The sequence below is a fragment of the Melanostigma gelatinosum genome (genome assembly GCF_949748355.1).
Source record: "Melanostigma gelatinosum genome assembly, chromosome: 24".
Classification (NCBI taxonomy): Eukaryota; Metazoa; Chordata; class Actinopteri; order Perciformes; family Zoarcidae; genus Melanostigma; species Melanostigma gelatinosum.
This window is the reverse complement of record NC_136657.1, coordinates 7,751,456-7,765,208: the sequence shown is the minus strand read 5'-3', so window position 1 is coordinate 7,765,208 and position 13,753 is coordinate 7,751,456. Positions and strand designations below refer to the sequence as shown.

The 13,753-nt window shown below is 48.0% G+C and overlaps 1 protein-coding gene across 1 annotated transcript; it reads right to left on the bottom strand.

Moving 5' to 3' along the window:
* Window positions 1–2,790: 2,790 nt before the first annotated feature.
* On the bottom strand, window positions 2,791–11,468 carry LOC306797019 (insulin receptor substrate 2-like). Its single transcript, XM_079296177.1, has 3 exons — window positions 8,696–11,468; window positions 7,992–8,488; window positions 2,791–4,406 (listed from the first exon to the last, which is right to left on the bottom strand). The coding sequence occupies exons 1-3, from the start codon at window positions 11,326–11,328 to the stop codon at window positions 4,402–4,404; spliced, it is 3,135 nt and encodes a 1,044-aa protein (XP_079152303.1). The 5' UTR covers window positions 11,329–11,468; the 3' UTR covers window positions 2,791–4,401.
* Window positions 11,469–13,753: the final 2,285 nt, after the last annotated feature.

The following is a 13,753-nucleotide window of genomic DNA, read 5'->3' as shown; positions in this document are numbered from 1 at the left end:
AATATCTCCCTACCAGCATGTTTGTGGTTTAAGGTGGAAACATGCTGTACTACTTCTTGATACACAACAAAACTGTTTTTTTCTGTTTTTGTGCAGCTAAGTGTATTCCCCTTCGTTCCAGCTACTTTAAGCTAGGCTAAACCCCCTCTAGCTTCAGTTCAGACATTATCGTGGTGTCAGGCTTATCTAACTTTCCGCAACATAAACTATTCTTTTAAAATCCACAACTACATTCGTCATTGAGCGCAAAAGTCACAAAAACTTGGAACAAATATGTGAATGTCAACCTTGTCAACAGAAAATATTCTTATATTTTACAATGAACATGTGGAAAAAGATAACTGCATGGCAAAGAAACACAAGGTCCCTGTGTAACAGCTGCATGTGAGTGTGTGGGAGTTGGAAGCAGGTGAAATGTGTTGCTTCAAAGCTGTTGACCTCCAGACTCTGACTACGTCGGCCCTTCTGGAGACGCGTGGCTTGACAGGAAGTCATTGGCTCAGTTTGAGCTTCCCGCCTCGGCCTCCGTCTGAAATAAAAACACTTGCGGAGAGGGAAAGTGTCGTCCGGAGAGTTCAACTCCTCATTCTTCCGCAGATCGGGGGCACAGTAGGATATCCGCCTCTCTAGACAAAGAGTCAGGAAGCTATTAGACTTTGTGCCAAATGCATTACTTTCTGGTGAGGGAGGGAGAAGAAAAGGGGCAGGATGGGATTTGGAGTCTTGTGAGGTTCATAACTAGTCGTTGAGGGGAAGATTATATAATTCAAAAACATTCTTCTTAATACAAATTGAAAGTTGAATTTATAAGCAATAAACTAATCCTGGTTCAATTCAATACACTCAGTGGCTTTGCTGCTACAACTTCACTTGGTCTGGTATGACCAGTAGCTTACAGTAGCTAATGTTAGAAAACATTAAATGGATATTGCTGTATTGCTGACTTTATGACTCCCCCTCTACCTGTGATATGATTCAATGATTGTTTATTTAGATGTTATGATGGCTATATTATAGACACAATTCTGAAATATATTAAGCAAAAGTGACAAAGTCTTGCTTTAAGTATAAATGATTTTGCATCTTTACTGTAGGGCTAGAAATGGGAATTTCATATGAAAAATATATATTTGTAATTTCATAGCAGTGTATTTAGAAGGCCCTAACAGTACACCACAGTTATTCTATTTGTCATTTAGGCTGCATGATGTATTATTTGTGCAAATAAAAAACAAAGACAAAGTTGTACCTCTTTAAATAAATTCATTTATTTCTGTAGGATGCTATCCATAATCGATACAGACGAAAGCAATACTCGACTACCAGAATTTATAAATCATTAGAATCATCTCTTGTGAGCATCACAATAAACAGTATATTGAATTATGTACAATGGAAGACAACGACACATTCAGAATCCAAGATCAGTCTCTGTCCATGGACACAGAAATGGGTAAAGCGCTTTGAGACACGTCAAGAACAAAGTTCCCAGCGACAAAAAACAAAACACTTGGCAGAAAGAGAAATGTACAAGGAGCAAAACAGCTTCTGCTCGCCACAAGAAGAAAAGAAAATCATCAATGCAAAGTTACATTTGGTTCCACGGTTGTAAACTAGATTGTATTCATGTCACTGTTGCATATGCCATTAGGTAAAGTGAGTCAACAAGGCCAAGAGATCGCGATAATAAAATAGACAGAGTATTTTTTTCATACAGTCAGACTGTGAGGGCGAAAAGCATACAATACACTGTACAACCCCAAAAGCAAAAACCCCGATCCCCTTTTTAAAAATCGGTAGCCAAAATCTTTACACAGGAATATCATTGCAACATAGGTAAAATCTAAGATTTTTGATTGTTTTTAGTTAAACTCTTTCTATGTACACAATATACACATTCAAGACTCTGTAGATAAATAGATGCCACAACTTAGCGTGGTACAGCTCCAATATTATTCAACTCTGTCAAAAACAGTAACCCACGATATGTTTATGTGGTGTTCCTACCAGCTCAGCGATACATTCAGACATGGTTAAAAGTTTTACAATCTACTGTACAATAAAGGGGGTTGTGAGCCTGTTGGAGTTGGCACAGTGGACGACTCGAGGACCAAACAGTCAGGACATTACAGAGGGCTTTCAGTTGATGTTAACTCAACATCTGGCGGCCATTTCGGAGGGCCACAGCTTCAGTTTCCGAGACTTTGTAACTTTTGAAGGCCATAAGACAATCTTCTTCCAACTACTGAAAAGTTGAATTTATGAGTAATGAAACACCCCAGCTTATGGTAGCCTAGCTATTGTTAGCGAATGATAGCAATCTGTTGGCTTTTATAGTTATCCTGAAATAGCTTGCTACTTGTGGCCACAGTGGCTGCTGGTCAGCAAAAGTTACAACAGCTCACTTTAAAGAGAGGCTATGTATTTTCTAAACAAAGATTTTTTCCAACTTCATAAGCACTAAAACACTGTTGTTCAATTCATTACACTCTAGAGTTTTGCTGCTACCTTACTTGGTCTGGTATGACCTGTAGCTAATGTTGGCTAATGTCAGCCAGTAGGTAGCTAATGGTAGCTTATATTAGCTAATGTAAGCCAGTAGCTACTGTTAGCTGATGTCAGCCAGTAGGTAGCTAATGGTAGCTTATATTAGCTAATGTAAGCCAGTAGCTACTGTTAGCTGATGTCAGCCAGTAGGTAGCTAATGGTAGCTTATATTAGCTAATGTAAGCCAGTAGCTACTGTTAGCTGATGTCAGCCAGTAGGTAGCTAATGGTAGCTTATATTAGCTAATGTAAGCCAGTAGCTACTGTTAGCTGATGTCAGCCAGTAGGTAGCTAATGGTAGCTTATATTAGCTAATGTAAGCCAGTAGCTACTGTTAGCTGATGTCAGCCAGTAGGTAGCTAATGGTAGCTTATATTAGCTAATGTAAGCCTGTAGCTACTGTTAGCTGATGTCAGCCAGTAGGTAGCTACATTAGATACACTGATTTGATGCCATTTTCCTACGTGTGCTAATATTATAATTTGTTTTAGCATTATCCTGTAATTGTAAGTACATAGGTGTCACTTAGTGATATAGGCTAGTTACACAGTTTTGCTTTAACTTGTAACATTACGTAATTCTCTTCAGCTAGAGCAAACTCTTTATGTCTGCAATAGAGCTATATTTGCCAGACAGCTGGTTTTCCAGTGACCCTCCATGATGGTGCCAGATGTGTTGGCCTGTCTACTTCTACAGCGATTGTCCAGCACTGCAGACACTGGTTTGCCAGAAAAACGTCTCCACTGTGCCCCAAACGTGTCATTTTTCATCGGCTCCCCCTCCATCGTCACCTCAACTATACAGTTGTACCGTCCAATGATATCACAGCAGAGTGACCTGCGTCAAGCTCAACGGCAGGCCGTACAGGTATGAAGGTAGGAGTGTGTGAGGTCTTAGGGGCTCAAGTGACTGAGGAACTGTGGGAGGTACAGTGCATTCAGATGCCTGGTGCTGTGGGGTCTGAGCTGAGTTATAAAGACATGCATAACGACATTTAGAAATATAACTCTTTAAGTCCAGCGCCTTGATTGGACTAAAAAAACAAAGTTAGAATAAATAAGAAATTAGTAATTAAGAAAATACTTTAATATCAATACAGTAAATCAGATCTCAAGCAGCCCCACTGTGCTGTATATTTCTGAAATAATATCTTTACTGGTAAGCTTGTTAAGTTCCACAACAGAACAACAATAGCGATGTAGGTCCAAACAGACATATCGTAATAGAATATTTATCTCTTATTTCATAGAAAACATAAAGACAGTATAGACATTAAGGCATTGGGTAGGTCTTATCAGACATTCATCTTCCAAAAATAAATAACATGTTAATCTAAATATAGTTATATACTCCGTGTACCTTGGTATCCTCGCTCCCTGGGCCATTTGTATAGTACGTTTCTTTGTTCATTGTCATACCGGTTAGTTGTACTTTGTCTCAGAAACACACTCGCACTCACACAAGGCAGTCATAAAACTGCCCTCAGGTAAATAAATAGAATCTGGGTACCATTCGAGTTTTGTTACGATCTGACTATCTTTGCTTCTGTGCTTGCGCCAAATTGTAGGTCACAGGTGAGATGGCTTCTGAAAGCGCAGGGAACATGAGACGCACCGACACACGACACAAACATCCACCCGCTCGCACACATACACACTTGTCCTGCCTTTAGCGAAATTCATGACATGCATAGACGGTGACCTGCTTGTTTCCTAAGTGTGTGTATATGATTGTTGCTGAGGGTCCAGACAGTCTTTTAGGGCCACAGAGCCCGGTGGAAGGGCACAGTGGACTCTTTTTCTTTCTCTGAGCAGCAGGTCGGTGAAGACGCCAATTCAAAGGATAGAGGAGTCCTTCAGTCTGAAAGAGACGGCCAGAGAGAAAAAGAGGGAGTTAGTGGACAGATCATTACAACACTCTTTTGGCTTTAACTATAGGAGGAGCATTTGTGAATGAATACATTTGGACCAACTAAAGGCCACCAGTGATGAACTCTACATGGAGACTTAAAGCTGAACTGTGAAATCCTTTTTTATAAAAAAACAAAAGTCATCTTTAAATTCAGTGTTTCTCACCAGAAACCAATGTCCAGGTGGTTAGATGGTGTGTGTTCGTTTCTTAACACACCAGCTGTTTTGACAGGGGAAGCTGCTTGAAGGATGGCAGAGCAGCGAGCGTTATTACATAATCTGGGATAGAGTGGGGGGGGGGGGGGGGTCTCCTGTCGCGCTGCCGTGTTGCTATGGACACGGGCTGAGCGGAGGAGAACCAGCTACAGTAGCTGACGCATCTCTCACACACACAGAGAAACTAACTATGCATTTGTTTTGCATTGATTGTGTGGCCACTGTTGACAGTCTGTGTGTGGACAAGGGGTCGGGGGCATCGCAAGCAGAGTGCAGGGAGGGAGGGACACTGGGTCAACTGGAAGCCTGAGAACAAGGCTGACTTTTTTCCTCTCCGGTCCCGAAAAGTTGCCATTTTTGGAGCAGTCTTGCAAAAGCCCCATCACAATTCTATTTTTAAACGGTGAAATGATAAACAGAGAAGGCTGGAGGGCAGTTGAGGACACTGGATGTTCAGTCACTGAATCCAGAGATAAGTCCCCTGCATCTGACATAATTTACTATTAAAAAAGGGACAGCTCAAAGGGAGACATTGGCCATAGAGATGTCTCTTGAATAGAACGCGACTACCTTTGTGGTGAAGGTGAACTGTCCCTTTAAGACGTCAAGAGTTCACCTACTGACACAGAGAAGATATCCCCGTTTGGCTGATGCTTTTATCTTTTTATAGCCAATTCAGACAGATTTCTTTGGGGGGCTAAAGAGACACAAATTGCCCACACCTCTCGTCGCGTAGCGGCCAGCTGCTGTCCGCAGAGTGGCCGCCGGCCCTCACTGATCTACCCACTGGCCTTTCTATTCTCGCCAGCAGAGGCTGTAATCTCATCTGGAGCCGTGGCTGGCTAAACGTGGGGAACGCTGGCCACGCAGTTATGTAGCGGCTAGTGCTTCTGTCTGGAACATCCTGGCCTACTTTAGCACCCACCCCCCTCTGTTCAACGACACACACACACACACGCTGCCTGGAAACTCTGACACAAGAGCCCCGCGGTGTAACGTGTGCGTGTTTGTTCTCCATATATCAAGTAACATGGCATTTTTGGATTTCCTGGCTTGGGTTGTTATGTTTGCAGGATCTCGGCTTCAACGCCGGTCTGACGCCGACGTAAATAAACTATTCAGCAGCTCCAGCGAAGCAGCAAAAACGAGCCACACGGGCCCCACTAAATCACGATGTTGGCCAAAACCCCAGCAGTGGAAAACGTATCAATGCAGCCTTTATGCAAAATGTTTCAGTATAAAGTGTGTGTGAGCAGCAGATTTAGTTTGTAAAATACCCCCCCCAAAAAAAGATGATGTCATCCAAATCACCTTGTTGTGACAGCCGCATCTACCGAGCATGCTCAGAGGGAGTTAGGGATGCATGGCTGTGCAGGCTGGACCCCTTTCGCTCCCGTTAACATCGCAACGAAAAACACATAACACAGGGAGTGAAAGTAGCATTGGTATGCACGCAGCACGCTCCGGGTGCACGCGGATCCGCCCCCCCCCCCCCCACCCCCTGTGATGACATCACTCGCGCTACTACTGGGTGAATGACGACGAGTGGAAGCGGGGCTCTGAGTCGATGGACACACGAATGCCTCATCTGGCCGATGAATTACACAAACACACACGATGCTGATGGTCATGCGCTCTGCATCCTTGGGGGGGGGGGGGGGGGGGGGCCGTCATTAGTGAGTAGGTTGTGTGTGTGTGTGTGTGTGTGAGAGAGAAAGAGACATGGTATGGATGATTTTACATGCTAGTGTGGTCAAGGGAAGGGAAATTAGGGTGTTTGCATGCGTGTGAAGACAGGAGCAGCAGCTGGTCGTCTCCCTCTCCAGATAAAGGTATTAGTCAGACGAGGAAGCGGAAACGGAGACGGCTGACTTGGCTAATCTGGGTCTGGTACAGAACATCCACCTGGCTGAGCTGCGGAGAGGAGACGGAGAGCAGAGGTAAACAAACACTTCGACCCGTGTGGCAGGCGTTAAGAGCGCCTAAGCCGACTCTAGGTGGAGCACCGAAAGAACGTATCCAGCTGTCAAGAGCTTGTGACTTCAGGGTTTCATTGATGAGGAAGGAGGGCAGTCTCGTGGAAGCAGCTGGGACTGATTGCACTTTTATCTTCCTGCAGAGTGTTGTCATTCCACGCCGTAGAGAGAATAAAATATGGATTTAGTCCACGCGACGTCACCCTTAGGAACCGTTGTGAAGCTCGAGGTGGTTGGCTCCGGGTGGGGGGGGGGGGTGGGGGTCTATAGGAGGCAGTGGGACGTCCTGATGAACACGAAAACCAAAGCCCTCCGCCAGTGGGGCCCCCGGCGCACTGTGACCTCCCTTACCCCCACAGAGCAGTGGGCCTGAGCGTTCAGTAAACAAGTCATCGGGGCCCGCCGGCGCAAACGCTCCCAGAATGCACCTCGCTCAAAAGGACGGCCTCACCTGGCGTTTATTTGTCGCTTTAAAAAAAAAACTAAAAAAACACCCCACCTCTTTCTACTGAGCACACAAAGCTGTGCTCCACCCCCCCCCCCCCCCCCCCCTCTCTGCTTGTCTTACTTCTGGTAAGTGAACAGCCTAATGAGGCAGAAGTGGCGTGCACGTGCCATCCCGCCCCCCCGCTATGCAGGCATTCATTCGCTCCCCCACAAACAGTCACGCGCTGGAAAATATAACTACACTGTCTCTCTGCCAAGTGTTTTTTTAAAAGGTTTTAAAAAGTCTTTTTTTTTTTTTTGCGCAAACAACTTTCATTCATAATAAGCGTCGGTGGAATTCCAAAATCTACTTTTTATTTTTTTTAGTGTCGGCAGCAGCAGCGAGGCCTCCTGCTCCGTCGTGGTGCTTGTTTACTTCAGAGCTCTCAGCTTGGTCACGTTTGTGCTGCGTTCACGTGTTGTGGGGAAATAGTGGGAGGACCAACTAAGTATGAGGCAAAACAAAAAAAACTGTAAAAAAAAAACATCTTACTGCAACCACTCTTCATTTTCGACCCTGACACCTCATGGCACTCTGTTGTTTAATTGCAAATGTTGATATGAAAGTACTCAGAAGTCGGAGCTTAAGGGCAGCACTTGAAGGCTACATCAGCACCACCTACAGTTTGAATTTCTGAAGGAAATACAAGTTTGCCTTCATCTTTGTTTTTCTTCTCTTCCATTTGGCTGCCAGCTCTCTTTTTGTCACAGTAAAACCAAACCGCTTTGGTTACTTTTTACAGATGATAAAACAAACAAAAAAGTTTTCCCTCATTCAAAACAAGAACAGCATCCGGACTTTAAGCTGAAAGTTCAGAAACATTATTTTGCACACATCCGGCAGGCGCCTCACTCACCTTTGGCAGTGGTTGCGGCCTCCTTGAATCCCAAACAGACATATGGCGAGCTGTGTAATCCATTGATACCTGCTTTGCAGCTGCTGGTGGGTTTGAAGCCGGCCAGGTCCTCGCATTTCTCCACGTCCCTGTTGTCCAGCAGGTTCAAGGCAATGTAGTTCAGCCCGTTCGGGTAGGCGGCCGAGCTCTGCCGGTTCACGGGGCTGCCGTACTCCTCGTCGGAGCCCTCGCTGCTCCGGGACGAGATGTTCTCCACCGAGCTGTGCCTCTTCATCGCGTCGCCGCGGGGAAAGGAGGGGAAGACCGGCGTCACGGTGGCAGTAGAGGAGAAGGTCTCGGAGCTGTGGCGCCGGCGCCCCTGCGGGTTGGCCCGGATCACCTTGGCGGAGCAGTCGGGGTCCACTGTAGAGGAGGAGGCCCCGAGCAGGAAGGCCCCGATGCCTTCTGGGACTCCCTGGTCTTCCAGAGAGAGCCTGCTCTCCCTGCTGCTCTGGAAGCTGGGAAAAAAGTTCATCATATGACATGGTTACATTCACATTCATGCTAGCAAAAAAAAAACACCAACCAAAGGTTTGAAATTATGCTTTTTGTTACCACCAGTATACATTTATTAAGAGGAAACCAAAGGAGGATAATGCTTCATATTTGGATTCACATCATGATTGCTGATTTCATTCATTCCCTCCCAGCACAGTTACACATACCTTGCTGTGTTCTGAGGAACAAGCTGTGGAGGGGAGCTGGTCATCCCAAATGTCATCTCAGTGTAGTCACTTTTCACCTCATCGCCGAGGCCCTGAGACCCTTTCTCCCTCTCCAGATGGTACGCTCCATCCTCCTCTGAGCACATGGATAACTCTGGGAGTGTGTCCATGCGTTCAGCGGGAGTGTCAGTCTCCTTGGGTGAGTGTGAGCCCAGCTGCAGGTTCATGTAGTCTGTCAGAGATGAAGACCGGCTCTCTGTGGAGACGACGGAGGGTGGGGAGAATCTGATGCCGCTGAAGTCAATGTTAATGTACTCTCCGGGGCTCCGGGGTTCTCCGGGCAGGGGGTGCTCGTTCATGCTGGGCAGGGTCCTCAGGGTGTCCAGGTATAGCCGGTTAGGCCTGCCAAGCCGCCCTCTGTAGGCCAGGTTCTCCGCCCGGCCGTGTCTGACAGGGGAAGGTACCGAGGGGCTCAGCGGTGAGGTCTGTGATGCACTGGGCTGCATCACTGAATAGTAGTCCGACTCCCCCGCCCTCTGCCTCAAACTCTGAGGGCTCATCAACACGTACTGGCTGCTTTCCTCATTTTTGGAGGCTTGAAGTTTAGCAGGGAGCGTGAGGGAGCCGGCCTGGTACGCTGACCTCACGAATGCTGGTTCCCCCGTGAGCAGGCCCAAGTAGTAGTCGGGGGGCGTCTGGAGTGGAGGTGGGTTTCCAGGCGACATGTTCATGTATTCACCGTGCCTGTCTGGGCTATCCATGGAGGACTTGGAGCCGCACCACATTCTCATGTAGCCGCTGTCCTCCAGAGAGCTGCTGCAGGGGGAGTTGGTCTTGTCGCCGCCGCCGGCAGGCGCCTGAGGATGCACCCTCGGGTTCACAATCTGCTTCGGTGCCGAGACACACATGGGGCTCATGGGCATGTAGTCGTCGACCTTGCCCGCCTGGGCTGCCACGCCTGGCGTCATTGGCATGTAGCCATCACTGGCGAGGTTACTACTGGAGCTCCTGGACAAACCGATTTGAACGTCGCCGTAATCCTCGGGGTAACACACTTTGGGCGAGGCGGAGTGAGAGTTCAGTCCGTGGGCCATCCTCATGAGCGTGTACTCATCCAGGGAGGCCGACGACAGCGGCGCCACCACACTCTGTTGACGCGGTGTGGTGAGGGAGTGCGTCCGTTTCCTGTAAGCCATGTCCTGTGCCAGACCGTCGCCGCCAGACCCGTTCGCCTCCTCCATTATCATGTAGCCACAAGGGTCGCTGATGTCGCGGGACGGGGGCGTGCTGGACAGAGAGTCGGGCGTGTCGCTGCGGGTCAGGGGGATGAATCTGAGTTCACCCGGGCTGGAGCTGTAGTCATCGCACAGCATGAAGCCAGTGTCACTGAGGGAGCCGGAGATTGAAGCGCTGCAGCTGAAAGGCCGCCTGGCTTTGTCAGGAGTGGAGATGCTGGCCCCCCCTCTGGGAGACATGCTGATGGGGCTGGAGGGGACCGGTGGAGAGTTGGACACCGGCATGGACCGGCTGTGGTGCAGGTTGGAGGAGGAATCCAGCATTCTGCAGGTGCGCCCGCTGCTGAGGGTGTGGGACCTGATGAGGTGGTTCCCAGAGTTTGGGCTGGTGGGACTCCCGTTCACAGACATGGACATGGACACGGGCCGGGTCACACTTCCGTCCCCCTCGCTTGCCGTTCTAACCCTGCAGGACGTAAACTTTCTCCCTGGGGACATCGCTGCCATGCTATCTGTTCTGGATCTCCTCACCAGGCCCGTCTGGCTGGGGGGTAGGTTGTTGAGGTTGCGGCGCGAGGGCACGGAGATGGGGTTGGTGCTGGCAGACTGGCTCTTGCTCCGCGGCCTGAACTCAGACAGCTCCTTCATGGCCTTCATGGCCTCGAGGATGGTCTCGTGGATGTTCTGCGCCACCACAGAGTCCTCCGCCTGCATCCAGAACTCCCCGGGCCCGGTGACCGCCGAGCGACCCACCTCTATGAAGAAGAAGCTGTCCGAGTGGCCGCATCGCCTGATGTTCATGAGCTGTAAACTGACGGCGGCTGCTTCAGAGTTCAGCTTGACGAAGCTGATGGTCCTGCTGGACAAACACAGCCGGTACACTCCAGTGAGGTTCTTGATCTGACCCAGACCTTTGGATTTCAAGTTGACCTGCCACACCTCCTTATACGCAGCTGTTGCAGGGGCAATGAGTCCATAGCTGGCTTCCTCAAAGCCCACTAAAGAGGAGGTGGAAGCGGGGCTGTCGTACACTTTCCCCTCGGCTATTAGATCGGTCAGAACCGTGTACCAGCTCTCCTGCTCCTGCTCGCTGTCCGCAGCCACGGCGAAGTACTCGTCCTTGGTGTAGAGGGCGATGAGGTGCTTGTGCTTGGCGTCAGCCCGCATGTTTACGCACAGACACGAGTCCAAAGTTATGAGCCGTTTCGCGGGGTTCTTGTTCCTCCATTTCTTCTCGCTCTCGTAGTACTCCAGGCGCGCGGGGCAGCGCTCGGTCGGCTCGCGCAGCACGAAGAAGCGCCGGTGTCCGTGTTTCTGCTTCCTCAGGTACCCGCACTTCTTCACGCCGTTCTTCCCATTAGGTAACAGGTGCGCTCCCGTCACCGGAGGACTTGCCATTTCTTCTCCACGTCTCTTATTTTACCCCCAAGTTCCAGATAAGCTACTTGCTCCTTTTCTTTTACTTGCAGCAAATAAATACTTCACAGAGATGCACGTTAAAAAAAAATAAAAAAAATCGAATCCATCGCAGACACCGAAAGCTGCGTCCTCTGTCCGCCACGGTAGGAGCAACAGTGCAGCCGGAACCAGACCGGGGGACTGATCTGATCCTGGAGAAAAACAACATGTGACGCTGCTGCTCTAAAAACAGAATACAACACAGTCATAGGGGGGCGGCGCGTGCTGCAGGGGCCGTGCCTGTCCATCACGCGGCTCCGACGCTCCCCATTGGCCGCTTGAATAATTCAAGGCGCGCGAAGCCCCCGCCCCATTTTGCTTTTCCAAACAGCCCTGTCGTAGAAACATAAATCACAAGCCCGTTGAATAACAGAAAAAGGCAAGTGTGTGCAAAAACACACACACCCAACACTGCTTTTATAGATCGTATGTACTGCAGCAGAGTGATGCCTCCTTACTATTATGTCACAGTGCGATTGACAAGCCAATTTGGATTTATGAGGATTTGAAATGTGTAACATAGTGCTGAGGCTGTAAGAGTGTAAACAACACTGATGTCCCGCTTGTTATGTAAGGAGCGTTGTGGTCTATATTTAAACCTGTGGGTATTCCTCTCCAGCTGGAACTCAATGGGTCCTATTTCAACACCATGTATTCTCCCGTCCAACACGACAGCAGTGTCCACATTTGGGAACAATTATGGACATTAAGTGTTCCAATATGTAGCTTTTGCCATGTAAAAAAGAAAAATGCTTGTTTTTTTCTGTGCTTTTTGATAACCATTCGTGCTCGTGCTGCACTGTACTGCACATTTAAAAAAAAAAATGTTTTTGTTGAATGAAAAACAGGAATGACGAAAGCGAAAGCGAATGCGTCAGAGGCGGCCTGTGTCATAACAGGCTGCAGAAATGCTGCCATCATCTGGCTCTTCGTCCCTGCTGCACGCAATTCTAACCCCAACTTTTTTCTTTCCTCCTCGCTGTGGATCCCAAAGAGACAAAACAGAAGGGCACCAAAAGGTCGTGCCGAATAAACTAGCGCTCCGGGGGGGGCCTCATCAGATCATCAAGACAATTCTGCCAGTAATTCTCCCTGTGATCTTTGGGATCATTGGTCATGTCCACCCCAACACACTTTTTTTTATAATCTCCCAAACAAGCAGATTACACCCAATTGGGTGTCAGTGTGAATGAGATGCTGTGGGTGATGGGGTGGGTGTCTGCCCCTTTAAACAAACACATAGATGCTCCAGATTAAGGGTAATCCACGCCTCCTCTAATCACCATTGTACTCCTTATTGATATTGTTGATGCCTGTATGTGTGTGTGTGTGTGATCCCGGTGACATTTGGCCTTTGGCTATTTTTCTGTTTTCGCACCAGTGTTCATTTGTCGGGGGGATCAAGTGAGCCGTGGCATGTGTTTTCAGCATTAGCCGTCACCTATAATCTGAAAAACATAAACACCTCTGCCAGGATTTAGTAACACATAACAGATATAAACAGCCTGAGGCAATAATAAAAAAACAAAGGGAACAAAGAGATTATTGTCGACACCTAAGTGGCAGGGACCTACAATACCGTGGTAACAACACCGAGGGGATGACGCTGAGAGCTGGATATTGTTGTTTTGCGTCTCCGTGTTTTGCAGGCGGTGCATGGGATGTGGTGTGCTGACACGTTCCCGCAGGGGTTTTTAATTCAACACCGGTCTGGGTGTCTTCTGTCCCTCTGCAGGGCCCGAGCCCAGGGAGCTTTTATTACCAATGCAGATTGCTGTTGCCGTCTGACATCTGCAAATTAAGGAGCTCTTCTACCTCGGCGGAATATTTTTGGGATTCTTTCCACCGCTGGTTAATTGTAACAGGGGCCCCGGCAGGTTGTTCTACCCCAGTGTGAACAGGCCCGAGGACAGACTCTATCTGGAGCTTTCAACTGCATCCAGCAGTCTTCCTCAGCAGAGGAGTCAAGAATGATAATAATCTTTGTCTCAAAACCTGTAAAAGCTATTAGAACTATTGTTACCAGTTATGATAGTAGTAGAGTGGGTCGTGCGCCGAACCAAAGGTTTCCCACGTTCACAGAAAGCCTTTTCAAGCATCAAAGCTTCCACACATGCAGCTTTAACTTCTAACACCCATGTGATTGTTGCTCACTTCAAAACAAGTGTGTATATGACCCAGAGACCTGCGGTATCCCAAATGGATGAAAGGCCTCAGTGGTAAATACCTGAATGCATGCACATACTCAAACACACAGAGAACACACATATGTCCGAAGATATATCACTTTTGCAATCACATAATTGCAATTAAAGCTGCGCGTATTGATTACTTTAATTGTCAATTAATCTGTTGTAAAGTGTTT